The sequence below is a fragment of the Mesocricetus auratus genome, unplaced genomic scaffold (assembly GCF_017639785.1).
Source record: "Mesocricetus auratus isolate SY011 unplaced genomic scaffold, BCM_Maur_2.0 Super-Scaffold_100024, whole genome shotgun sequence".
NCBI lineage: Eukaryota > Metazoa > Chordata > Mammalia > Rodentia > Cricetidae > Mesocricetus > Mesocricetus auratus.
In genome coordinates, this window is record NW_024429205.1 from 20,081,590 (window position 1) to 20,107,371 (window position 25,782).

Below are 25,782 nucleotides of genomic sequence, written 5' to 3' on the forward strand. Positions count from 1 at the left end.
CACGTCAATTGGTAGACTTGTTTATGCATGGTAAACTAGATTAAGTCACCAATGTCTGTGACAGACTGTAAAGTCACCTCTAGTTGTTTTAAATAACAGAGAATATGAACGATTCATAGCTATCTTCTGTAACCCTCTCCTAGTTTGTTTGTCTGTGTTTGAGACAGGGTCTTACTACCTAACCCTGGCTAGCCTGGAGCTCACTCTGTACACCATGCCCTGTGTTTGAGACAGGGTCTTACTACCTAACCCTGGCTAGCCTGGAGCTCACTCTGTACACCATGCCCTTTGCTTCTTTTTGTTTTTTGAGACAGGGTCTAGCTCTATAGCTTAAGCTGGCCTCTAACTCAAGACAATCCTCCTGCCTCAGCTTCTTTGAGTCAGCTTAGATAGTAGTAGTGAGTTCTCTTTTTCCTTGTGAGTATCTCAGGCACAGTTTATCACCTGAACAGCTGTGTGTAAGCTACCATGCATTCCCAAACACAAAACCTAGAAATCCAGACTTGAGAGACAGGTAAGTCAAAAGAAAACTACATTTTAAAGAAGAAGAAGAAGAAGAAGAAGAAAAAAAAAAGATCCCCAAGTGGGTGGAGCCCTGGTCATTGCTGCTATTCCTCATCTTTGTAATGAACTGTCTGTCACATGCCAGCCTCTCCCTAGACTTCAGATCATGGTCTAGCAGAGGGCAGGGCCTTTTTGGACTCCTCTGCTCCTCTGTGCCTGTAGATATTTGCCTAGTGAGTAAGTGAGCATTGCTTAGTGATGTGGGTCTTTAGCAGGTGTCAGAATCACAGTAGTGCGGTTTTAAAATGCAAAGCTGAATCAATCCCCTGGGACACACGTCCCCTGTCATGGCTGCCATTCCCTTGGAGGGCCTGACCTATGGAGGACTCACCTCTAATGCATGCTGCCTGAGGAAAGGGGTTGACCAGCTTCTGGCCCTGTGCCTGCGGTTCCATGTCCTACGCGGGCCTGCAGCCTCAAATCCACCGTGGTCCTGACCCTGAATCCCCCAAGCTCAGGACTCTCCCTGAGAGATTCATTTTCGGGGGGGGGGGCTCAGATGTTCCTGCTGTTAAGCAGTGACTGACAGGTCCCTCAAGCCCACCCTGAGGATTCTAGCTGGGGCTTTAGGGACAGGAGAGGCTGGGCTCTGTCTATAGGTTTGTCTATTCAAGGCAAGTGGCCTAGAGGTCTCCCTGGGGTGAAGACATACCCATTTCCAAACCCAGACACTGCAGAGTAGATGCTTGGAAGGGGTCACATTGTGACAGATCACAAGCCCAGCCTCTGTGCTGTGATAAGTAAGATTTTTCCTGGCTCTGAGAACTATCACAGTCTGAGGAAGAAAAGGCAGTGGTCACGCTGCCTTCTCCTCTAATTCCCCCTGCCTTCTGCAGGTGATATTTCACTTGTGAGATAGGAAATCCCATCCTCATAAACCTGGGGTCTTTTTGCAGGCTGCTGTGGAGGCACTCGGGACTTTATTCTTAAAGTCAGTAAATATATCTGGTCACCACCCTGAGCACCAAGGCCAGGTCTATTTTGTTTGTGGTTATTTTCTTTCTTTTCAGTTTTTCAAGGCAAGGTCTCTCTGGGTAGCTCTGGTTGTCCTGGAACTCTCTCTGTAGACCAGGCTGGCCTTGAACTCAGAGATCTACCTGCTTCTTCCTCCTGAGTTCTGGGATTAAAGGTGTGTGCCACCACCCGGCTGTTTGTGGTTATTTTCATTACTAATTTTATTAAGGCACAATGTACACACAGAGGTGTACGTGGACACCCGGAGTCGTCACACCTGAACATGCTCTTGTCACAAGCTCCTTTTCAATGAACCAAGACCCAGAAGCCCTGCCCAGTCTCCATCAATGGTAACTACTATCCTGACTTCAAATACTACAGATTTTTTGATATAACAGTGAGGTATTATTCACAAATCATATAATTCACTATTTAAAGAATACAAGGGGGTGGGGACACATCTGTAATGCCCGAACTTGAGAGACTGAAGTGGGAGAATTGTTGCAAACTTGAGGCCAGACTGGGCTGCACAGAATTGGGTCAGCCAGGGCTACATAGGAAATGTCTCAGAGCGAATTAAAAAAGGTAGATAAAACCAAAGCAGTTGAGCCAGTGGATTTTAGTACATTTGTTACAGATTGGTTTTAAGTGTTTGCCTGAGGCTCTTTATGTAAATGAAATCCAAAACTTCTTACAAGTTGTTGCATGTTATTGTCTGTTGGGTGTCCTGGCTTTGTGGCATCGCACATAGAACATCTGGTCCTCCAGTACTGTTGCTCTGGGTGTTTCTGTGGCTGTCTTTTGGCAGGCGTATGTGTACACAGTGCTGCATGTCCCTGGGGATGTAGCTGCCAGGTCATGGTGTGTTTCACAGGCGTGTTCAGCACTTGTAGATACTGCCCAACAGCTTCCAAACTGGTTAGGCCAACTTCAACCCTAGCAGGTAGTGCAGAAGGCACAGTGATTAACATGACTGATAAGCAGCCCAGTCAGTCTTAGGGCCCATTCTGAACTATGCTCAGGTCTTGAGCCAAGAGCTATAGCTTGCTGGTTGCTGCCTCTGCCTCTGGGAGACCTTCAGTGCTGAGCCGGATGCCACGCTGTCACTGGGCTTTCTCCCAGCCTCACAGAGGTCACAGTGCCCGTCTTTGTCCTCTTTTCCGCGTTGCCTATGGCCAGGGCCTCATTAGCCAGGAGTGACAGGCTTTCCCCTGAGAGCCTCCAACTCTTTATAACTGATCAAGAGCTCTTTGCGTGGCTGTCTGGGCCAGGTGGAAGGGAACCCTTGATCTTTTCCAGGCTACTCATCCATTAGGACAGAGAATACCAGGGAACATCCAAAGGCCCCTGTGGGATTAAAGGCCCCTCGTTCTGCAGGTGTGGGCTGCTGCAAACACCCCCATTCTGTGTAATGCAGTGTTGGAACTTAAATGGAAGATATTCCTCCACCAAGCCATCCTGGTTCCGTGTGCGTGCGTGCGTGCGTGTGTGTGTGTGTGTGTGTGTGTGTGTGTGTGTATGTGTGTGTGTTTTGTTTCTGTGTGTGGTATGCATGTAGGGGTAAGAGGACAACTTGGTGTAATTGGTTCTCTCCGTCACATGGGTTCAAGGGAGGGTACTTATGTTGCCAGGATTGCTTGGCAAATACCTTCCCCTGCTGACCCATCTCACTAGCCTCTAAATGAATTTTTTTGATCCATCTCCTAAGCAAGCCTTCTATGCCTCAGTGTTGCTGTAGTTTTTTGTCCTGCCAGGTCCTGCCGCCACTTCAGCTCCAAATAAACACACAGAGACATTATATTAGTTATTAAATGTTGGCTGATGGCTAGGGCTTCTTACTGGCTAGCTCTGTCTTAATTATTAACCCATTTTTATAAATCTATGGATTTCCACATGGTATTGACTTATCAGAGAATGCCTGGACCTGTTACTCCTTTGTTGGCTACATGGCATCTCCTTGAGGTGTTGCTCTGCCTCTTTTTCCAGAATTCTCCTCATCTCCTAGTCCCACCTATCTTCCTGCGTCTACTGGCCAAACAGTATTTTATTCACCAACAAATAAGAGAAGCACATATACAGAAGGACATCCTCCACCAACCCCAGCCTTCCTATTGTCCACCATTTAGATAACAAAGCCCTTGACCTCCTCAGAAGCTCTGTCTCAAGTCTCCCAAGAAGGGACTACTTCCCTGCCGTCTCCTTCAGTGACCCCCACATCTCCCCTCCAGCTGCTGCTCCTACAGCAAACCTTCTGATTCCCTGTCTCAACTAGACCCTGGTAGGAGAGCTGCTTCCCTGTTGACACTGACTGCTGGGGGTGGGGTGGAGGACTGTGGGTTTAATTATGCCAACTTGGCCTTCATGAAAAGGTTGTACTCCGAATGAATGGCCACCGATCTGCTTAGCTTGACCAGGAAAGACTCATTGACTCTAAGGATGTGGGTTTATAATAGAATCGCAGTCCAGAGGAAAAGCTGTGAGATTGGCCAACGGAGCAGGAGGGATCAAGTCGGCTCTTTTCCTGCCGGTTTGGCAGACCTACTTGGGTCTTGAACCCACCCCCGGTGCATGGCCTTCTCAAAGTTTCCATGCTTAATGTTTGGAGACCAGCCATCAGGCCTGGGAGAGAAAAATAGTTGAAAGCCTGTCTTTGCCAGGAGCATCTGGGAGTCCATTGTGCTGAGTCTGAAGGGAACTCTCTCCAGCACTGCAGCAAGCCGGTGGCAGGCTCTGCCTTGCTCTCCTGCCCATAGCTGCATCGCATGATCCACTATTGTCCTGCCTGCCCCAGGCCCCGCCTCCCCCACGCCACTCCAACCTACAGGCTTCCCCTCAAGCAGGACCAACCACCTGCAATAACCCAGGTTCCATTCCTGAAGCTGTTTCACACTGTGGGGAGGCAGATGTAGGGAGAGAAACATCCAGTGACGCAGTTGTGTACGTAGGAGTGTCCTCTCTGTGGGTACCTCCTGTTGTGCCACCAAGGACAGTCATATGGATGCCTGTCAGTCAGTGGTTCTCATGGCCAGGTGAAATAATCAGTATCAGTTACCTTTTTTTTTCTTGGTTGTGAGCCAAGCCTTTAACAGCTAAGCCATCTCTCCAGCCCAAGTTACCTTATTTTTTTTTAAAAATGTGCGTGCATGTATGTGTGTGTGTGTGTGTGTGTGTGTGTGTGTGTGTGTGTGTTGCCTACATGCATATCTGTGGGTCCTTTGGAACAAGAGTTAAAAGATGGTTGTGGGCTGTCGTGTGGGTACTAGGAATTGAACTTGGGTCCTCTGGAAGAGCATCCCATGCTCTTAATTCCCCAGTCCAAAATCCGTTTTTTAAAACTACAGTCGCCAGCTTTGCCACTAGCATGCTGACAGAGGGGCAAATGTGCGCCTCTCAGAAGTTTCCTGTGTGCTCTCATGCTTCCTACAAAACTATCGTAAGAACCACGGCCTAGGCAGGCTGACGGTCGTCAGTCCATGGAAGCAGCCTCCATTGGAACCATTTGGAGAATATGTTTGTTGGTTGGTTTTTCGAGGCAGAGTTTCTCTGTGTAGCTTTAGAGTCTATCCTGGCACTTGCTCTGTAGACCAGGCTAGCCTCTAACTCACAGAGATCCACCTGCCCCTGCCTCTCGAGTGCTGGGATTAAAGGTGTGTGCCACCAACACCACCGCCCGGCTGAGAACCATTCGGGGAGTTTTTAACAGACACCAGGTATCAGGTAGTAGCCCAGACCGATTAAGTCAGGTCTGCCCCTCCCTCATTTGAATTTTATCAAGGTACCCTGGTGACTCTAACCACTGGCAGGAAGACTGTTTGGGGACTTTCTTGGCTGTTTGGAATGGCGTGTGTCTTGGCTGTGCTATGTTGCCCATCTGACTGGCCCTGCCCTAAGTGCCAAGGCTGACAGCTGAATTCCATTTGATAGCATAGCCTGCCTGCCAATCTTCTTTGCATCTGCTTTTCCACTCACATTCCAGGCTCCTACACATGGGCCCCTAACCTAAGCCTGCCACCCCTATACTTTCTGAGTGCCCCAGACACAGTATTTTACTTCTCTATATTCTCTCTGCAGAAATCGTCATAGAGAAGTGGGCAGCTGGCTAGAGTAGTCATCAAACAGAATGCTGGCCGAGACTCACCCACTTCTTGGAGGTTCCAGAGACAATCTCCTTCCTGTGCCAAGGGCTGTCTGGTCACAGAGACCATCTCCCATGCAAAAGTCAGCATCTACAGGGTTTTTATAGTCAGCCTATGGGGGAAGAGTGCTTGTTGGGTATGGGATAGGCCTGGGGGCTGTTAAGTGGCATAGACATGGACTGTCATATTCTGTCCCTGATGGAGGGTCCTCACTCTCCCTTTCCATCCACTATGGAGGAGCCTATCTGGCAGAGTCCTGAGATACGCCAGGCTCTAATGTGTAAGTGAACTCCCTTAGGTGTTCAGCCTTACCAACATCCTTCCCAAGGAAACCATTTACCTTGGGCAGGCTGGTGTTGCCTCTGAAGTTTCCTCTTGTGAAAGTAAACCTTTTAAATGGCTGCTTATTTCCTTTCTTCTTTTGCCTCGACTCCAAGTTTCTGGCTAATTCTGGCTAAAATAACGTTTCTAATCTGTAAGTACCACAGTAACCTTCCTGCCTGTGAGAATCCAGACTCACGTGGTCTTTATTAATTGATGTTCCTAAGTTCACATATTTCCTCATTCCCATACAAGCTGGGAGAGATCTTGGAAGTCATGTAAGTCCGTTCCCCATTGACCTGGAGACTGAGAAAGGAGAAATACATTTCCTCCCCACACACCTGCCCAATCCCAAAGCTAACTGGATCAGAACACAGATTTCTGAGAATTAGGGTTTTTTTGTTTGTTGTTGTCTGTTTTGAGACAGGGTCTCACTATGTAACCCTGGCTGTCTTGGAACTCATTATGTAGACCAGGCTGGCCTCGAACTCACAGAGATCCACCTGCCTGTGCCTCCTGAGTGCTGGTATTAAAGGCGTGCACCACCACATCTGGTCTTTTAGGTCCTTTTTTCACTAACTCTCAGGAATTCCTTAAACCAGTGGTTCTCAGCCTTGGGTTGTGACCCCTTTGGAGTCAAACTACTTTTTCACAGGGGTTACATGTCAGTTATCCTGCATATCAGATATCTACATTACTATTCATAACAGTAGCAACATTACAGCTATGAAGTAGCAATGAAGCAATTTTATGGTTGGAGGCCACCACAACATGAGAAACTGTGTTAGGTGCAGCCTTAGGAAGGTTGAGAACCACTGCATTAAACAGTCACCTATTCGTACAACCTCATGACCTCTTAGTTGACCACACACAAATAATTTTTTGGCACTTCGTGCATTTTAAGTTGTCTGGACCAGACAAGATGTCACAGAATTGGCACACCAGACAGAAGCTGTTGAGTCCTCCACACACCCTAGATGGCAGCCTAATCTATCTCTGTATAGACAGTCAATGCAGATGTCAGCACTTTGGGGCAGGAGTGTTCGCACCATTATAAGTGGTGCTTTGGGGATGTTAATGAGATGGTACACAATACGTCAGCGTTTGACATCCTCCAGGTAGGGTCTGCTACTTCAACCCTAGGCCATCTTCCAGAGTCTTTGGTTCCTTGAGGAAAGATCCATTCACTTTGGCTTCACTATGGAAGTGTTCTATTATCTCTAAAGATTTATTCTGTGTATATGTGTGTCTGTGTGTGTATATGCACGTGTGTGGTGCTCACCAAGGCTAAATGAGAACACAGAACCCCCTGAACTGGAGTGACGGGTAGTCGTAAGCCACTGGATGTGGGTGCTGGACACTGAGTGCACCCTCTGCTAGTGGGCAAGCACTCTTAACGGCTGAGCCGTCTCTCCGGCCCCTCTTCTGCCCTTCTGAATACCCTTTCCGCCTGTGCCTCCAGCTCTGCCACTCTGGTGCCTTCACCAGCCTCCTTTGGGCATCATCCCTTATTTCTCAGCTCGTTTGCCTGGTTCAGCCATGCCATGCTGCCCTCCTGGCTGCCTGCCACCTCGCTAGCCTGGCTGCGCTGTTTGGGGTCAGCGTAGCTCAGCCCCTCTTTCTACTTTGCTCTCTAGGTCACCCACAGTCGAATACAGAGAGTTCTGTGAGTGCTTCATGATCCGACTCTCCCTTCTTAGGCACCTGGAAGAAATTCCTTCCCCCTCCCCAGTGGTGCCCAGTCTACTTGCAAGGAGTATGTTAATTCTCTGTGTAACTAATTATTGTATTCATTGTAATTCACAATAGTCATTTGTTAACTGTTTAGTGGGTTGAGATGTGGGCACAGGTCCTCTGCCACCCACAGTCTCACAAGCTATCATCAAGGTGTCACTGGAGTGTAGGGTGCTCTTATGCTAGTGGTAGAATTCCACTTTGTGCAGTTAGAGAAGGCTGGGGTCCCTGTCCTTGTTGGCTCTTAGCCAAAGGCTGATCTCGGTTCCTCAGAGCCTTCCCGCAATGCCTTGCCTCATGCTCCCATCCATCTTTGAAGCCACTCTGGTCTTAAATCCCCTCCGCCATCAGGATAAGCCCTGACCTGGGATAGGTTCACCTCGTGAGCTGACATCCACTTCCTGTCTGTGCTGTCTTTTCCCGGAGTCCCTTCCTTCTCTGCAGAAGGGTGTGTGTGTGTGTGTGCCGGGGGGGGGGGGGGTGTCACCGTGAGTTCAGTTAGAACTTTTCCCGCCACAAGGCATTACACACTCAGTCACAGCCGTCCTATTGTCTCTGCTGCCCGCCACTCACCGCTTTTGTTAACTACTTCAACTTTTTAAGATCCTACCCCTGGGCTGGGGAGATGGCAAGTATGAGGACCTGACTTTGATCCTCTCTCTACACCCACATGAAACCTTGGGGTTGGTCAAATGGACACTGAGAGATTGCTGGCCAGCCAGTCTATCCAAAACAGCGAGTTTCAGGTTCAGTGAGAGCCCCTGCCTCAAAAAAATGGTGTAAAGAGCGATGAAGGCAGGCACTCAGGATCAGCCTCTGGCGCTGGTACATACACTAGTGTGCACATGCGTACGACACACAGAAGTAAGATAAAATATTGCACAAATATATTGTCAATTCTGGGTCTTTTGGCTAGGATCAAGTGCAGATTCATTCATGTTTTTATGTGTGAGGGTTTTGCCTGTATGTTTGAGCACTGTGTGCATGCCTAGTGCCCTAGGAGGTCACTGAATCCCCTGGAACTAGAGTTGCAGATGGTTGTGAGCTACCAGGTGAGTGCTGGGAATAGAACTCCCATCCTCTGCAAAAGAGAGCAGGGCATTTAACTACTGAGCCAGCTCTCCAGCCCCTAATATATACATTCATTAAACCAGAAGTCACCACAGCCCCCTTTACCAGCAGCCCTCCCTCCCCGCTGACCACACCCCAGCTTCAACTACTACTGTAGCTCAACTGCTGCTGTGGCTGCCCTCTTATCTAAAGCCTTGAGTTTCGAATTCTAGATCTTTGCTTGGAACACCACACATCTGACCATGTCCTGGCTGTCCACCCTTCGTGGCCAAGCTGTTCCCTGCCCGTCTGTGGCACCCTTCCTCAGTACCCCAGTGTCACGATTCCTACGGTGAACTCCATCCCAATCTTGCTATCCTGGGCTTTGACATTGCTCCTGAGTTAAGTTTGTCTCTCAGGCAGCTGGAGGACTCTGAGGACCAGAGAGCATGGTTTATGTTTGGTCTGTGATTGCCCAAAGACTCACACAGCTCTCCTCACACAGCAGACACTCACACAACAGTTGTCAATCAGTGCAGTCGTTAGGAGCGGAACAGGCGCACTGCCCAAGCCTGAACGTCAGCCCCACCTTTCACAGACTGTGTGATTTACACAAGTTAATGTCTCCTGCTCGTTCGATTTCTTACCTGGAGAACGGAGATTAATGGCCCTTCATTTACCTTTATTGACTTATTATTGTGAAGAACTTAAAACAGCACTTGATGCTTATTAAGCACTAAATAAGCATTTGTTAAATGCATATATTGATCATGTTGACTGAAGGCAGAGCCTTGAAAGGCTGGGCAGTGGTGATGCACACCTTTAATCCCAGCACTCGGCTGGGAGGCAGAGGCAGGAGGATCTCTGAGTTTGAAGCCAGCATGGTCTACGGAGTGAGTTCCAGTGACAACCAGGGCTACATAGTGAGACTGTGTCTCAAAAGCGGTGGTGGCGCACGCCTTTAATCCCAGCACTCGGGAGGCAGAGTCAGGCGGATCTCTGTGAGTTTGAGGCCGGGCTGCACCGATAGCCTCCAAAACAATACAGAGAAACCCTGTCTCGTAAAAAACCAAAAAAAAAAAAAAAAAACCAAAAAAAAAAAATGGAAAAAAAAAGAAAATCCACTTGGGAGGCAAAGGCAGGTGGATCCCTATGAGTTCGAGGCCAACCTGGCCTACAAAACAAGTTGCAGGACAGCCAGGACTTTTACACAGAGAAACCTTGTCCTAAGAGGGGGGAAAAAAAGGAAGAAAGAAAGAAAAAAGAAACCAAGTTTGTTAATAAATATTATATATTTACGAATATGCAATAAACTACATATTTTACTTTAATATTTTGAAATTAAAATGCATTACTTTTCCTTTTCCCTTTCCTTCTATTAACTCTTCCCCTGTATTCTCCGCCTTACTCTCTCTCAAATTTATAGCCTCCTTTTCTATAATTGTTGCTGTGTGTGTGTGTGTATATATCCCTAAATATATAAATCCAACCTACTCGGTCCTTGTAATATTACTTGTATGCATATAGTTTTAGAGCTGACCATTCAGTATAGGATAACCAAATGAAAGACACACATTAAAAAAATATTTAGTTTTATGTTTACAGTGTTCTGTCTGCATGTTTGCCTGGATGCCAGAAAAGGGACCACATCTCATTACAGATGGTTGTGAGCCACCATGTGGTTGTTGTGAACTCAGAACATCTGGAAGAGCGGTCATTGCTCTTAAACTCGGAGCCACCTCTCCAGCCCCAAAGCTACACATTTTAAAACATACAGTTTAGTACCTTTTGATATATTTGTATACTGGCAGGACACCCCAGTTAATATAAGAAACATGTCTGTCATCCCCTCCTGGAGCTTCTTTGTATCGTTGTAGTTTTTCCAACTACTTCTGACCTCTGCGGCCCCAGGTCACCTTTCTCCTGTAGATAAGTGTTAGTTTGTATTTCCCAGCATGATGATGAAACATGTATCCTTACTTGCCTCTTTTTTTACCTTCTTTCTGACTTCGTACTGTTAAGTTTGTGGCTATTGCAGAAGATGCTACTGTGAGCATCTGCATCTATGTGTTCATATGGACATGAGCTAACATTTCCCTTTGGAAAGTACTGAGCAGTGAATGTCTCAGTCACACTGTGGGTGTATGTTTGGCTTTTTAGGAACTCATCAAACTGGTGCCCACGCTGATTGCAACAGTTTATGTTCCTCCCAGCAGATGCTCTGTCTCTTTGCAGTCACTCATTATGGTCCGTTTGTTGAATTTTAGCCATTCTAATGTGTGGTTCGACTTGTTGTACTATTAATTTGCATTTCCCTAATGATTGTGACTGAATATTTTTCCATGCTCATCTGCCTGCACTTATGTTTGGTGAAGTGTCTGATGCCTTTTGCAAGTTTTTTTTTTCTTTTTTCTTTTTCGAGACAGGGTTTCTCTGTGGCTTTGGAGGCTGTCCTGAAACTAGCTCTTGTAGACCAGGCTGGTCTTGAACTCTCAGAGATCCGCCTGCCTCTGCCTCCCAAGTACTGGGATTAAAGGTGTGTGCCACCACCTCCTGGCCTTTTGCAAGTTTTTATTTCGTTATTGGAGCATGATTCTTAACAGGCTCCAAGAGATGTTTATGTGGTACAGTCCTTTGTTGGATATATAGTCTGTAAATATTTTCCTCCAATTGCTTACTTAATTTTAACAATGGTTTTCACTTATTTATTGTGCATGTGTAAATGCAAGCATACAATCACCACAACACTCACATGGAGGCCAGAGGACAACCTTGGGTGGTTTCCATCCTTGCCTTCTATCTTGTTTGAGACAATCTCACTTGTAGCCCTGACTTGGCTCCAACTCACTAGATAGACCAGATTGGCTTGGAACTCACAGAGGTCCACCTGTAGGCATTTTGGACGGATTGGATGGGACAGGTATCCTGGAGCTCGGGAGCCACAGAATACTGAGTGCTACACAGCTCAGATGGAAAGGTATCCTGGAGCTCGGGAGCCAAGGACTACCACAGGCCGCAGTAAGCATAGCAACTTACAGCCCAGAGTGTAACAACTCCGCTCTGCCAGGGGTAGGTTTCCCCGGCAAAAGTGTTACAGCCCTGCTTGCTCTTCTGCAAAAGAAGGTCTTCACTCGAAGCTCATTGAAGGGGTTTATTGGGAGGGAAGAATCCAGGAGAGGGGCTGCCCTCCACCAGAGTGGCAGAGGACAGCAAGGTAGCATGAACAGCCTAAAGCAGAACAGACACAGGGTTTATATAGGGCTTCCGGGGTGGGGATTGGTCATATTTCAATTCTGAGCTCAGATTGGCTAGAGCTCCTGCTCAGGGATTGATTAGTTTTCTGCACAGGGTTAGGGTCAGATTTGGCTCTGGTTTCAGGGCCAAAGTGTGTTTCTTTCTCTGGTCCTTTTTAGTCTTTTGGCTCTAGTTTTAGGACCAGGGTGTATTTCTTTCACTGGCTCCAATTCCAGGAACAAAGTGTGTTTCTTTGGCACTGGTTTCAGGGTCAGGGTACATTTCTTTGTTCTAGTTGCAGGGCCAAAGTGTGTTTCTTTGGCTCTGCTCAGGGTGTGTTTCTTTGGCTGGTCTCTTTTCCCTGCACCACCTACCTCAGCCTTCCAGATGCCCGGGGTTAAAGGTGTGCCACCACAGCTGGATGACAAGAGTTTCTTTTGTTTCTGCTGCATTCACTGAGCAGCTGGCCCTGGACTCCTGAGGAGTCGCCTCCCATTTTCTCTGTGGGTCCTGGGGATTCAAACTCAGTCCCTCATGCTTGCACATGCATTTTCTCCTCACTGAGCCATCTTCCAGGCCCCTCAACAATGACTTTTAAAGAGCAAAAGCTATCAAGATGCCCCAGCACCATTTAGGTAAAAGATTATGGATATGGGGGGGCTATTTCTGGGGGGGGTGTTTTGTTTGTTTTTGGTCTGTTCCTTCATGAATTTGTGTTTCTGCACCAGAACCACACATTTACTTATTGCAGCTTTACATAAGTTCTTTAGAGCAGACAGCACTAAACCGTCCAACTCTGACCCTCTTTGCCTATCCACGTACACACAAGCCACCATTTTTAGAGTGGTCTCGCAACCTTTAAGAACCAGGAGCTGAGAGTATGGGCCAGGCACTCGACAAACATTCCTGGTCCCCAGCACAGTTCCTTCCCAGGGAGATAAAAGTTAATAACTTTAATTCTTTTGGAGACAAGGTCTTCTCCTGTAGCCCAGGCTAGCCTTGAACTCACTGCGTACCTGAGGGTGACCTTGATCTTCTGAGCATTCTGCTTGCATGGCCCAGGTGCGAGGATTCAGGCACGTGCCACCACGCTTGTTTCTCCTGGTGCTGGCCATTGAACCCAGGGCTTTGTGACGTGCCAGGTAAGCTCTCCATCGTCCGCTACTACCCCAGGCCCTTTTACGTTCCTTATGTTACTCAAAGGGAAATAATAATAATAAATAATAGTCTGATTATAGATATCGATGTAAATGTATGTATGACCTTTATATAACCTGGTTCCCGTTTGAAGTTTGAAAATATGAGGGCAACATGGAAGACAGTTCATTCTGCTCCCTGTGTCCTGCATTCAGGGTCCATGGGTCAGCTAGAGGATCCTGAGTCAAGGGTAACTTTTCCTAGACTGAAAAGTCAAAGCACTGTCGGGCTCCCGGCTTCTTTGTGATCCATTTCCCATCAGGTCTGGGTAGACTTCTCTCTTCATGCTCACTTGCTGGACTGTCCCTTTGTCAGATGTAACACACACTGGGATTGTAATCTCTAAGCCCCAGTCAGACTCAGTGGCCCCGAGGTAGCCTGTTATCCCTGCCATGTAAAAGACACAGAGTTCGAAATGGAGCATATTCCACGCCCAACAGGCTAGGGATCCCAGACCCCTGCTAGCACCTGGAAGCATGTAGCTCCCCACCAGGACCTGAAGCTTTCTCCCTGAGCCCCCTTGTTTTGATAGCACACCTCCTGACCCCCTGTCTGAGCCATTGGGCGGTGACTTGCTGTTCAGAACTCCCCTCTGTCCATCAGGCACCTGATTTGGCCCTCAGAAACCAGCTCAGGCAGACCTTGCGATCTGCTCTTCCTGGGTGAGAGGCTGGGTCTCAGAGAGTACGTCACTTACCAGGTTAATAAATGCAGGGCAGGCCTTAACAGCTTCATGACATTGTTACCACTTAGCCATGGGACTAAGTGAAGGTCCCGGTGTCATTGAAACAGACGATGCACCGAGAACAGGCAGGGTTACTTGCACTTCATTCTGGATGGCTGGCCAACCCTCTTCTCCGGCATCTGTGGACAGCCTGGGCTTTTACTCAGCATCCGTGTGGCCTGCTGGTCTGCAAACTTTCCCACCTTGCGATTAGGCGGAGCAGGGTGACAAAGGGTCTCTCTGTGCCGCTACTTTAGAGCCACAAGCCCCTTGGCTTCTTGAGCGCTGGCAGCCACATTCCTTCTGCCACGCAGCTCCCTTTGAGGATCATCTCCAGTCTCCATGGTAACCGCATGTCGGGAGACAGTCTGTGCGGTGCTGGGGCTTTGTATTAAACACAATGAATTTAAATTGGGTGCTCGGCTGTGAAGATAATCATTCTGGATCGGAGAGAGGCCCCAGGCCCCTCATTTCATAATTGTAAATGTTGGTACAATTCTCAGTGTTAGCCCTGTAATTCAAGCCCCAGCCACACCCTCCCTTCTATGTCGGCTACCGCTCACTTCCCTTGCAGTCTTTTCCATTCCTTGAAGTTTGGAAGTGGGGAGCCCCTCGGCATGCAGGACCAGCCGGAGCTGAGGGGTGACTAAACTAGAAGGAGGCTGGAGCTGTGGTCAGGTGGGCTCCCATTCAGTTTGCCTGTGTGGTGTCCTCTAAGCCCCGATGTAAAATGAGAGGAGCAACCCCTCGTCTACAGTAAGCCTTTGAAATTATGTTGGCAAACGTATCTAACATAAATTTCCCCACTTTAGCCGTGTGTAGGTATATCATTCTGTGGGATTTAGACACGTTCATTTGGACACATGGCCACCAATGGGTCCACAGCTTTTTGTCTTACTTGCAGCTGCACACCCCTAAATGCCAACCCCTGTTCCCTCTCTCCTCCTTGTAACACCATCAGTCTTCTTTCTGTCCCCGTGAGGGTGGCCACTGAAGTCCTGCGTTTGAGTGGAATTACACAGTGCTTGTCCACAGTGGCTACTTCTTTCCCTGAGCGTAATGCCTTCAAGGTTCATCCATGTTGTGCCGTGGCAGAATACTCCATTGTGTGCATAGACCACGTGTTCTTTTATTTTGTTTTGTTTTTGCTTTTCGAGACAGGGTTTGTTTGTGTAGCCTTGCAGCCTGTCCTGGAACTCGCTCTGTAGACCAGGCTGGCCTCGATAGATCCGCCTGCCTCTGCCTCCTGAGTGCTGGGATTAAAGGTGTGTGCCACCACCGCCCGGCAACCATATGTTCTTATCCACTCATATGTGACGTGGATGGAGTCGGGTGTTACCTCCTTTTGTTGTGAGTATTATGGACATGGGTGTGCACATGTCTGTTCAAGTTCCCACTTGTAATTACAGAGCATTTTTCATTGTTGTTGAGACAAGGTCTCACTCTGCAGCCCTGGCTAGCCTAGAATGCACTATTTCAGGACAAAATTTTCCCTGGGGTGGTGGAAACACTTTTACTCACCTCAGTTAGGCATCCCATGAGAAACAGTATGGATACCACCAAAGCCCTGGAGCACACTGCGCAGCCTGCAGGCAGTGCAATCGGCTAGAGTGCCATTTCCAGGGCCTGGCTTGGTTTGAACCTCCTCCAGGTAGCACAGCTTGTTTCGTTTTATTTTGGGCAGCTGGTCTGGCCTCAAGAGAAGCAGCTTGGCTTGTCTGGGTATCTTCTTTGTAGCTTTTATTGCCTATTCTGGAAGGGCGGGGCCTAGTGAATCTGGTCAGTTTCAGGTACTTCCTGAAGCAATGAGTTGTTTGTCTTCTAGGTTAAAGAGCCTCCCTGCAGGATGGAATGTTACAACCCCCCAGGAAACTGTTACATAACAACTATGTAGACCAGGCTGGCCTCTAACTCACAGGGACCCACTTCTGTAGGAACATGCACTCTTCTGTTCCCAGCTTAAAGAACCTTAAAAAAAAACACATATCTTTTATTTATCTCTGGCAATTTCATACATGTACACAATGTATCATGGTCACACTCACCCCAACTCCTCCCTCCTGCCCCCTCCACTCCTCTCAACATAGCCCCCTCCCACCTTGGTGACTAATTTTTTAGCTATCATTAGGTCCAGATGGTGCCACCTGCTGGAATGTTGGCTAAGCATGTTGGCTTGAAGCATGTGTAGGTCACCAAAGCCACAGTGAGCTCGTGCATGCAACAGCCACATTGTCACCAGAAGACAGCATTTTCCAGCACCCCTCCCCATCTTCCAACTCTTTCTCTCTTTCCATACTCTCTTCCAGTGTTCCTTGAGCCTTGAGGGGGTTGACTCAGGTGTCCTGCTTAGGGCTGAGCATTCAACAGTCTCTTATTTTCGGGACTTTGGCTGGCTATGAGTATGGGGCCACTTTGAGGATCAAAAACAATAGTGAACAATAATATGCTGCCCACAGTAGGCTATCAGTATTTATTCCTGTTGTTACTATTTTGCTGAAGTTAAACCTAGTAATTACTGTCATAGTAGGCTGATGATGACTTCAGCAAGTATGATGATGTCATGCTGAGTTAGTGACAGGCTGTGTCTGTCTCCCTGGCCAGCCTTGTGGAAATCCATTCATTCTGGGACTTAAAGGGACTGTCTTAACCATGGGAATGTGTGTCATGCCTTGTCATAAAAAGCGATACATGCTTTTATATTTCTCCCATCAATTGATATTCATGAATTCCCAACTTCCAACATGAAAAAAAGTGAAGACTGTACACTTCCCTATTAGCAGTCTATTTTAAGCACACACACACCCAAACCCTGTAGCTCGGATGGGACAGCTTGAGGCACATCACCTGTTAGCACTGGAGATCGTGGGCTTCAGAGTACAAATGCCTAGACTGCAGCCTGGCTGGCCTCTGAAAATCCGGGATGGCGGCAATGTCTGCCACATTCGGGTGCAACTGTGAAGACTAAAGGGAGGACCCACCCCTGGATCCGTTCATGTGCGAAGCAATACAGGAGCGAATGGTTTGGAGTCTAATTTCACCAAGCCTGTAGAAACTGCTCTCTTGCTGCTCTGGACCATCCAAGCATGGGACCCTCAGACAGACCTTGGAACCAACCATCTTTCCCTGTGGGATCTGCCGTGAGCCTTACCAGGCTCCTGCCAATCATCCTAATGCCAGCTGACCCCACTGCACGCAACAGCCCCGCTAGAGGCGGCTCCCTTTGTGTAGTGGGATTCGTGTCGGAGGGGGGAGGAGAATAGGAGCCCTTGGCCAGCCTCCTCCTGACCAGTGCGGGGCCTGGACGCCCTCACAGCTCTCTTTATTAGAAGATGAAAGGAGAGGAAAACCTTGGATTGCACAGCCGAGTCATAGCATTCGCTGCGGCTGCGGCTGCGGCTGTGCACCCGCTGAGCTGGAGCCAGGACTGCTGAACAGATAAGATGAGTTCACTAGAAGGCCCTGCTCCTTACCCTCTGGACTCCCCTGGAAGCCAGTGAGTCCAGGAGTGTCGATGTCTGGCTGCTGTAGCTTCATGCCAGTGGGGACCCCTCAGGAACCCCTTGCTAGTCTCCCTCCCGTTCTCGTCTGCAATTTAACCCAACACTGTTTGGCTGCCTCTTGGGTCTAAACCCAGACTGTGTTTCCTCTGAGCCCTAATCTAATTTCCCAGGAAATTTGTAACCAAGGACTCCTCTGTTAACATCAGCTCAGGTGCCCTCGAAACCAAGCAAGCGCCTCACTTCTAGCAACAGCCCTTCCTCCGCCAGGAATGCCTCCTTCAGAGAATGGTACCGCATCCACCCGGCCTGTGGCTTCCTTACCCAGTGTTTTACTGTTCTATTGCACCATGACCACGGCAACTCTTGGAAGGGAAAGCATGTAATTGGAGCCGGTTTACAGTTCAGAGGTTTAGTCCGTTATCTCATAGCGGGAACCATGGAGACACGCGGGCAGACATGGCACTGGAGAAGTAAATGACAGCTCTGCATCTGGATCCATAGGCAGCAGGAAGAGAGAGAGAGCCACTGGGCCTGGCTTGAGCTTCTAAAGCCTCAAAGCCCACCCCTGGTGGCACACTTCCTCCAACAAGGCCACACCTACTCCAATAATGCCACGCCCTGTGAGTCTACGGAGGCAATATTCTTTTTTCTTTCTTTATAAGCGTTAGTGTTTTACCATGGGTTCTGGGTCCCCTGGAACTGAAGTGCTGGGAATTGAACCTGGATCCTCTGGATGAGCAGTCAGTGCTCTTTATGCCATCTCTCCAGCCCACATGGGAGCTTTTTTCATTCAGACCCCATACCCAGGATCAGAGGACACTTCACTGCCACAACTGAAAGTCTAGCTCAGACCAGCCAGCCTGAAGTTGCACCGGCTGCATCATTGCCTCCAGCCCCATGCATCACCATTGCGCTGCATTTCTAGAAAAGTCAAGAGCACAGAGGGGTCTAGGGGTATGACCCGGTGGTAGCGGCTGCCTAGCAGGTACGAGGCCCTGAGTCCAATCCTCAACACTGCTTAAACCACGTGGGGTGGTATATGCCTGTCTGGAGAGGTAGAGGCAGACGGTTCAAAGGTCAAGGTCACCTTCAACTATTTGCACAAGTTTGTGGCTAGCCTGGGCTGTAGTGGCTGGGAAAAAAAAGTTCAAAGGACACCTTCAACCCAAACAAAGCTTACCCTGCCCCAGGACCGCTCTTCATTTTGTGCCTGTGCTAGATTTCTGCCTGGCTCCTAGACCCCTTTGTTAGTCATCCCTGGCTCTCCCCACTGAGCTACCTCAGCCCGCCTTCTCCTGCCCAGCTCCCGGCTTTGGGTGAGCCCCAGTGAATTTTCATGTGCTTTTCTTGAACCTCATCCTGGATCACACCAGCTTTTGGGGAGTTTGGCCTCACTTCCTGTTCTGCTAAGAAGTCTGGGGCCAAGAGTTTGCTACCTCATCCCTCCCCATCATGGTCTCTGGTGGTCTCCTCCCGTGTCCACCCCCGCACCAAGAGGATGGCACGTAACAGGTGTGAATAGCCGCTTACCTTCCTCATCTGGCCGATGGAGATAGTGTACCTTTTTCATAGGCTGTTGTCAGAAACAAACAAGTATACAGTAAGTGTTCAATTATGCTAATAACAGCAATTTTCATCTCCACTTGAATGTCCCTTAGTCATCTCTATCCCATTTTATCTAAAACCTCCCTCCGCCTGCATATTTGACTCCCCCACCCCCCCGCCCGGTACTATTTTTCAACCACTCAGTCCATGCAGCCTCTACTTATTTGTCCAAACTTTGCTTCTTCGGGAAGCACGCTTCGCATACACCCTTCCCTCTGGAACTGGGATTTAAGCCTCCATCTGCACCCCCACCCCAAGTCTGATTCATGTCCCAGTAATTTTGCCTCTGGGTTTAGCGGTGGCGTCCCTGAAGTGACAGGCGCACGCGTGAGAAAGTGTTTTCCCTGAAGTGTGTTGTGAGCTGAATGCTGCCTGTTTGCTCTGACGAAAGCTGAACAGATAGGTGTTGAGTTTTAGGCAGGGGGGGGGGGGGACGACACTCCGGATGTGCACACTAAAAGGCCATGACACAGCCTACATAGTGAGTTCCATAGTAGAGCTACTATGCAGACAGACTGTGTCTCAAAAGCATACAAACAAAACAAATACAGCACTGTGAACGTGAAGAGTGTTTCCCGGGCAGCCACAGAGCCGGCGGCGATCTTTTTCAGTACTTAGAAAGAGTGTGCAATTTTTTAAAAAATGGAAGGTGATTTTATATTTATTTATCTGATTTTTTTTCAAGACAGGGTTTCTCTGTGTGGCTTTGTAGACCAGGCTGGCCTCGAACTGACAGAGATCCGCCTGCCTCTGCTTCCTGAGTGCTGGGATTAAAGGCTTGCACCACCACCGCCTGGCAAGTTATTGTTCAATGATTCTCGAGAAGCAGATCCACGTAAACAAGCGATAGCTTCAGCCACTGAGTGAAGATGCATTTACATAGCAGAGCTGCTCTGGTCTGTTTTATGTTGCTGTAAATGAAATGCTACCGGCTTATGCTGACTTATGCTCAAAAAGGGCTTAGTTTGCATTGTGATTCCGCTCTCCCTGGCAGGACGTGGGTTGCTGAAGGTCTGCAGGCTCCATAACTTTGCACTTTCACTTCCTGCCAGTGTGTACACATTGGAGTGTGGGCTCTGCTAACACGTGCATAAGCGTGTTCAAGCAGGAGGTGAAGCAGTTAATGATCACGGAAACAAATTGCCAAAGGACATGGACAACTTGGTAGCATCATGTACTAACTAAACACAGAGAAGGTAATGATGGAGATCATTAGGTATATCAGAATTAATATTTCATTTAGAAAGTACCTTAGGCTGGAGAGACACTCAGCAAATAAGTCACTTGGTCATAGCACGAAGACTGGACTTCAGGTACCCAGAACCACACAAAAGGCCAGGTGGGTGTGTCAGCTCTCCTATAATCCCAGCATTTGGGAAGCTCAGTGACAGGGGGACCCTGGGACAAGCTGGCTAGGTTGACTAGTCAAATCTGCGAGTCTTGGGCTCAGTGAGAGAGAGATTCTGCCTCAGTAAATGTGGTGGAGAGCAACTAAGATGCCTAACTGATGTCAATCTTTGGCCTCCACATGCAGGCATACATATACAAATGTACATCTGAACACGCACATGCACACATGAGGATACACACATGCACACATATACAAATGTACATCTGAACACACACATGCACACGTGAGGATGCACACATGCACACACAAACACACATGCAAATGCACACATCTGAACACGAAGATACAAACATGAGAATGCACACATGCACACACACATGCAAATGTACCCATGAGAATGCACACATACAAACAAGCCACACATGTACATACTACAGACACACCCATAACCAAATATAAAAAGAAAAAAACTCATCTGGGGGTGTATCTCAGTGGCAAAGCAAGAGTTTAACATATGAGACCCAGATTCAACCTCTCATACTGTCTGCCCAAAATGGTATTTTTAATAAAATTTAAAGTTTAAAATATCTGAAGCAAGAGTTATAAAATATTATCTGATAAATGTGTGTGGGCACATTTTCCATCTCCTGTGCCTTTAGTCTGCATCTGAAGTATCTCATAACTGTGACATCTTTTACACATAGCTAATTAAATTTAGTTTTAAATTCTTCCAAGTGGGTTTGTATAGTGAATATTATAAACACGACATTACTTTTAGTATATGTTGTAAAATTAGTATATCCCTTTAAATAAATATTAGAAAAGAAAAAACAAATTACTCAGGATCAATCACCCAAAAACAGCCGTCATTAATGCACTTGGCATGTGTCCTCCCTGTTTCTTGTGTGTGATTTAACGTAGAGCATCTTGTGGGCACACTGAATCCGCTCTTCACCACAGCATTGCCCTTTTATGTTTTTACTTAACTTCTGTGCTGGCTAGTGTTTTGTTTCCTTGACACAAGCTAGTGTCATTTTGGGAAGAGGGATCTGACTGAGAAAATGCCCCCACCAGATTGGCCTATGGGCTTTTTTTTTTTAATTGGGAGGCCCATTCTGCTGTGGGAGGCACCACCTCTGGGCTGGTGGGCTTAGGGATGTATTAGAAGCAGGTTGAGCAAGCTGTGACAAGCAAGCCATGGCCTCTGCATCAGCTCTGCCTTGAGTTGCTGCCTAGACTTCCTTTGATGGGGGACCCCGATGTGGGACTCTTTCCTGCCCAAGGTGCTTTTGTGTATGGTGTTTCATCACAGCAATAGAATCCCTAAGACGGCATCCGTGAGCGTCATCTTACTGCCTTTCGCTAAGTTTCATCCACAGCTCACCTACGCAACGGGTTTTGTGTGAGTAGTCATGACATGTGACAGGCCCACAGCCAAGTATCCTCAGACACATCCTTCCAAAAGCATCAAGAACAGGACAGTGCCTTGCTCTCTGCGAGGCCTTTAAGTGGGGTGACAATAAAAAGGTCTGTCACATCTGTGAACATGGAGCCCAAGGCATTCAACCTGGACATCAAGACTGTGCCTGCTTGAAGGGTCAGCTCTGTGAGTGTGTGTGTGTGTGTGTATGTGTGTGTGTGTGTGTGTGTGTGAATGTGTGTGTGTTGCCTGTGAGGGAATGTATCCCTCCCAGTGTCAGGTAAGCCCCAAGTCCACAGCTGAGCCCGTGAACTCTGCTTTGGAGGCCCACAGGAGCACTGGTAGTAACAGTGACATTACAGAGTACCCTTCTAAGCCTCCCAGAGCTGCTGCCCTGCAGGCGGGCACACCCATGTGTGTGGCTGTGTGTGCAGGTGCAGAGGGGGCTCCTGGCTGCTCCAGATAACATCCAGTAGGCGGAGAAGTCATTACCACCACCCCGCATGCTTTCCAGACTCTTCGTTAGACTCCAGAGGATGCTGCTTGGGGCAACTTGTACTCCTTTCCCACAGGGCTCAGAGGCTGTCTGCCTAGAGCCGTCTAACCCACACCCACACCGTCGCTGGTCTAACCCACACCCACACCGTCGCTGGTCTAACCCACACCCACACCGTCGCTGGTCTAACCCACACCATCACTGGTCTAACCCACACCATCGCTGGTCTAACCCACACCCACACTGTCGCTGGTCTAACCCACACCATCGCTGGTCTAACCCACACCCACACTGTCGCTGGTCTAACCCACACCATCGCTGGTCTAACCCACATCCACACCATCGCTGGTCGCTGGAACTCCCTGACTAAAGACCAGCCCTTCCAGGATCCACACAAGCCTGAACCTCTCTTCTTGGGGATCACAACACAAATATGTGCACCCTAGGTCCAAGGGTGGCATTTTGCAGCAATGGACAGAGTCTAGACCTGTGTGCTCAGCATGTACGCAGGATGGACGTTTTCGAGTAGGCTCCAGGGGAAGTCAATTTCTCTGCGTTGTAGCTCAGTTTGTGAGGATGTATTTGTTATGGTAGGTGGGTATTGGTTTATTAGCCTGACCTGTACTGTCTTGTATTTGAAAATTTGCAAATGAAATTGCATTTTCTACCCTTGCCTGGCGGGGGGCTGTCCCAACTCCTTCATCTCTGTGCTCACCAAGGGCCCCTTTTTTTCCCATCCACGGCCAGCCGCTGCTGTGCTGAAGGGGCACAAAAAGACAGCACCAAAGACCCAGAGAAGAACAAAACAATTTAAGGTACACAATGCTAGTGTACCAGATCCCTCCCCCTACCCATGTGTACGTGGACAGCAAGAAATGCAAGGCCGGCCAAAACAGAGTACATCCACCTGCTGTGAGGATGAATCAGCCTGGCGGTGGGATCCAGCAGAGCCAGGAACGGAAGCCAGCTTGTAAACCACAATCTGGGCTCCGTCCCCCTTGCCCCACCCCCAACCTCCCCACCACCACCCCAGTACTCCATTACTACACAGAGCTGCCGCCCTCTGTTGGTTGCTTTGAGCAGTGCAAGAAGTTGTGATTTTTCATTCTTAATTGTTTTTTGGCTGCTAGATTTTTTTTCTCTGTGCCTTAGTCTCCAGCAGTGTCCCCTGTTTGTTACAGAGAAGACAGCTTCATCGGGCCTTTCACCCCTTTGAAAAATAATGTAATTAGGATAATTAACACACCCATCGTGATGGCACTTTACCATTCCATGGGGGTATTTGACTTTCTCTCCCAGCTGTCCACCCAGGAAGCTTGTTCTCAGCGCACCCTGAGCACCGTGTCTCACCCTGATAGTGACATGAGTGCGGGCAGAGCCATGACAAGACTGTCTTTCCTCTCGTTCCTTCAGGCGGCACTCGTTGGAGGCACCACCATGATCATTGGCCATGTCCTTCCTGACAAGGAGACCTCCCTCGTGGAAGCCTATGAGAAGTGCAGGGGTCTGGCTGACCCCAAAGTCTGCTGCGACTATGCCCTCCATGTGGGGATCACCTGGTGGGCACCCAAGGTAACAGTGCTGATGGAAACCCCAAAGAAGGCACCAGTGGTCAGGAGCACAGAAGGGCGTGTGGCTGAGCCGGCTGGCGCCTGGTGCTTTTCTGTGTGTACAAACATCTCCCACCACCACTCTGGCTTCCCTGTGTGCCAAGCAAAATATTTAGGAGTCTGTAAGGATGTGTTGGGGAGGAGGACCGTCCTGCCTAACCTAAAGAAGCCATTTTCCAGCATTCACGGTGAGATCAGGTTGCAGCAGAGTCCAAGGCCGTGGGCCAACCTCAGGAGCACTGGCTCCCTGCACTGACTGACGGCCGGGGTCAGTACATCCTTGCAGGGTCCTCCCTGCAGGTAGAGCGGGGGAAGGGCCTGTCCAGCTGGTCTCTTCCCGGGACTGAGTGGGATGGTGTGTGTCGACGACTCAGACCCTCCCCCCATTAGTTACCGGGGAGAAAAACCACACTGAGTCGGGAGTCCATTGAAGCAGGATCTCAATTTATTCCAACAGGCAGGAACTTATATAGGGCTGAGGTAGGGGATGGGAATGTTAGGATAGGGTGAGGTAAGTTAAGGGCCGATAGTATTCCACCAAGCAGGCAGGTAGCTAGGCAGGGGGCAATCTTGCATCAGGTGTGACTGAGTCACCCCCCCACGCGGAGGTTACAGGTTAGAGACAGGTCGCCATACTCTAGTCAGGCTCAGGAACTTATACTGGGCCTCACATCTGAGCCTTTCTTAGGCCCAACATATCCTGGTGTGTGTACAAGGTCCCATGAGCATCTAACGGGGGCGGGGGGGTCTACTGAATGTGTGTACAAGGTCCCGTGAGCATCTAACGGGGGAGCGGGGGGACTGCTGAATGTGTGTACAAGGTCCCGTGAGCATCTAACGGGAGGGCTGCTGACTGGCGGGCTCAGGCTCAGAGGGCCGTGTCCCGTGTGTGCTGGAGTTAGTCACAGCCCCTCTCGGCGCTTCCTAGGCACTGACTTCGTGTTTTGCTCTCCAGGTGAAGGCAGAAATGGAGACGCTAGTGCGGGAGAAGGGGGTCAACTCCTTCCAGATGTTCATGACCTACAAGGACTTGTACATGCTTCGAGACAGTGAGCTGTACCAAGTGTTTCATGCCTGCAGGGACATTGGGGCGATCCCCCGGGTCCACGCTGAAAACGGGGAGCTCGTGGCTGAGGCAAGTCATCGACAGAGGTTGTCGGGTGGGGTGGGCCCAGCAGACACAGTGTTCAGGGACCCCCTGGTCACTTGTCCCTGCCCTTCAAGGTTCACAGAGGTCAGGTAATTAGATGATGTGAGATGTGAACCTCTGGGGTGCCAAACCGTGGTCTGAAGTCCAAACTTTTAAAGTATGTATGTGTATATGTAAAGATACGTGTGCTAAATGTATATATTAAAATCTCTCTTTATATTCCAAGAGGATTCTTAAGTCTTAGGTAATAATTTAGTGTGAATGTTATGATATTTAAATTCCACTACAGCAAAATAATTTAGAACATCTCTTGGGAATAATTTTTGAGATACAACATGTAAAAATAAACATCAACACTCCTTTTTCCTATACCTCTCCATCAGAACTGTTACATCATGAGAGTCTGTTCTCTGGTACAAAGGGTGGACCCCTTGGTTCTCCTAATTCCTGGGGTAGAGCTGATCTAGGAGTTGCTGATACCAAAGGCATTTGTTGAGATTCCCAGAGAGACAGCTCAAACTTTTAAATCAATTACTGGTGTTTGTCTTTGGTATCTCTGGCTGTTGTTTAGCAACTGGGCTGTATTTTTTAAGAATAAAAGATATTGTCCAGACATTAAAAAGTGAAGAGAGAACCAGAAGTTTACCGCATTCAGTCCCCTGGTTTATTCTTTGGAAAATGTACACTGCATAAGGAAGATGTGTCCCTTGGGTTTGGTAGTTTCTTATGTCTCTCT

At 48.5% G+C, this 25,782-nt stretch overlaps 1 protein-coding gene across 1 annotated transcript in view; it reads left to right on the top strand.

Moving 5' to 3' along the window:
- Positions 1-25,782, top strand: part of Dpysl5 (dihydropyrimidinase like 5) — a 77,332-nt gene that overhangs the window by 32,055 nt on the left and 19,495 nt on the right. Inside the window, exons 3-4 of the mRNA XM_005073518.3 lie at positions 23,700-23,858; positions 24,852-25,031. Coding sequence (XP_005073575.1) covers positions 23,700-23,858; positions 24,852-25,031 — 339 coding nt within the window. The remainder of the gene's footprint in view (positions 1-23,699; positions 23,859-24,851; positions 25,032-25,782) is intronic.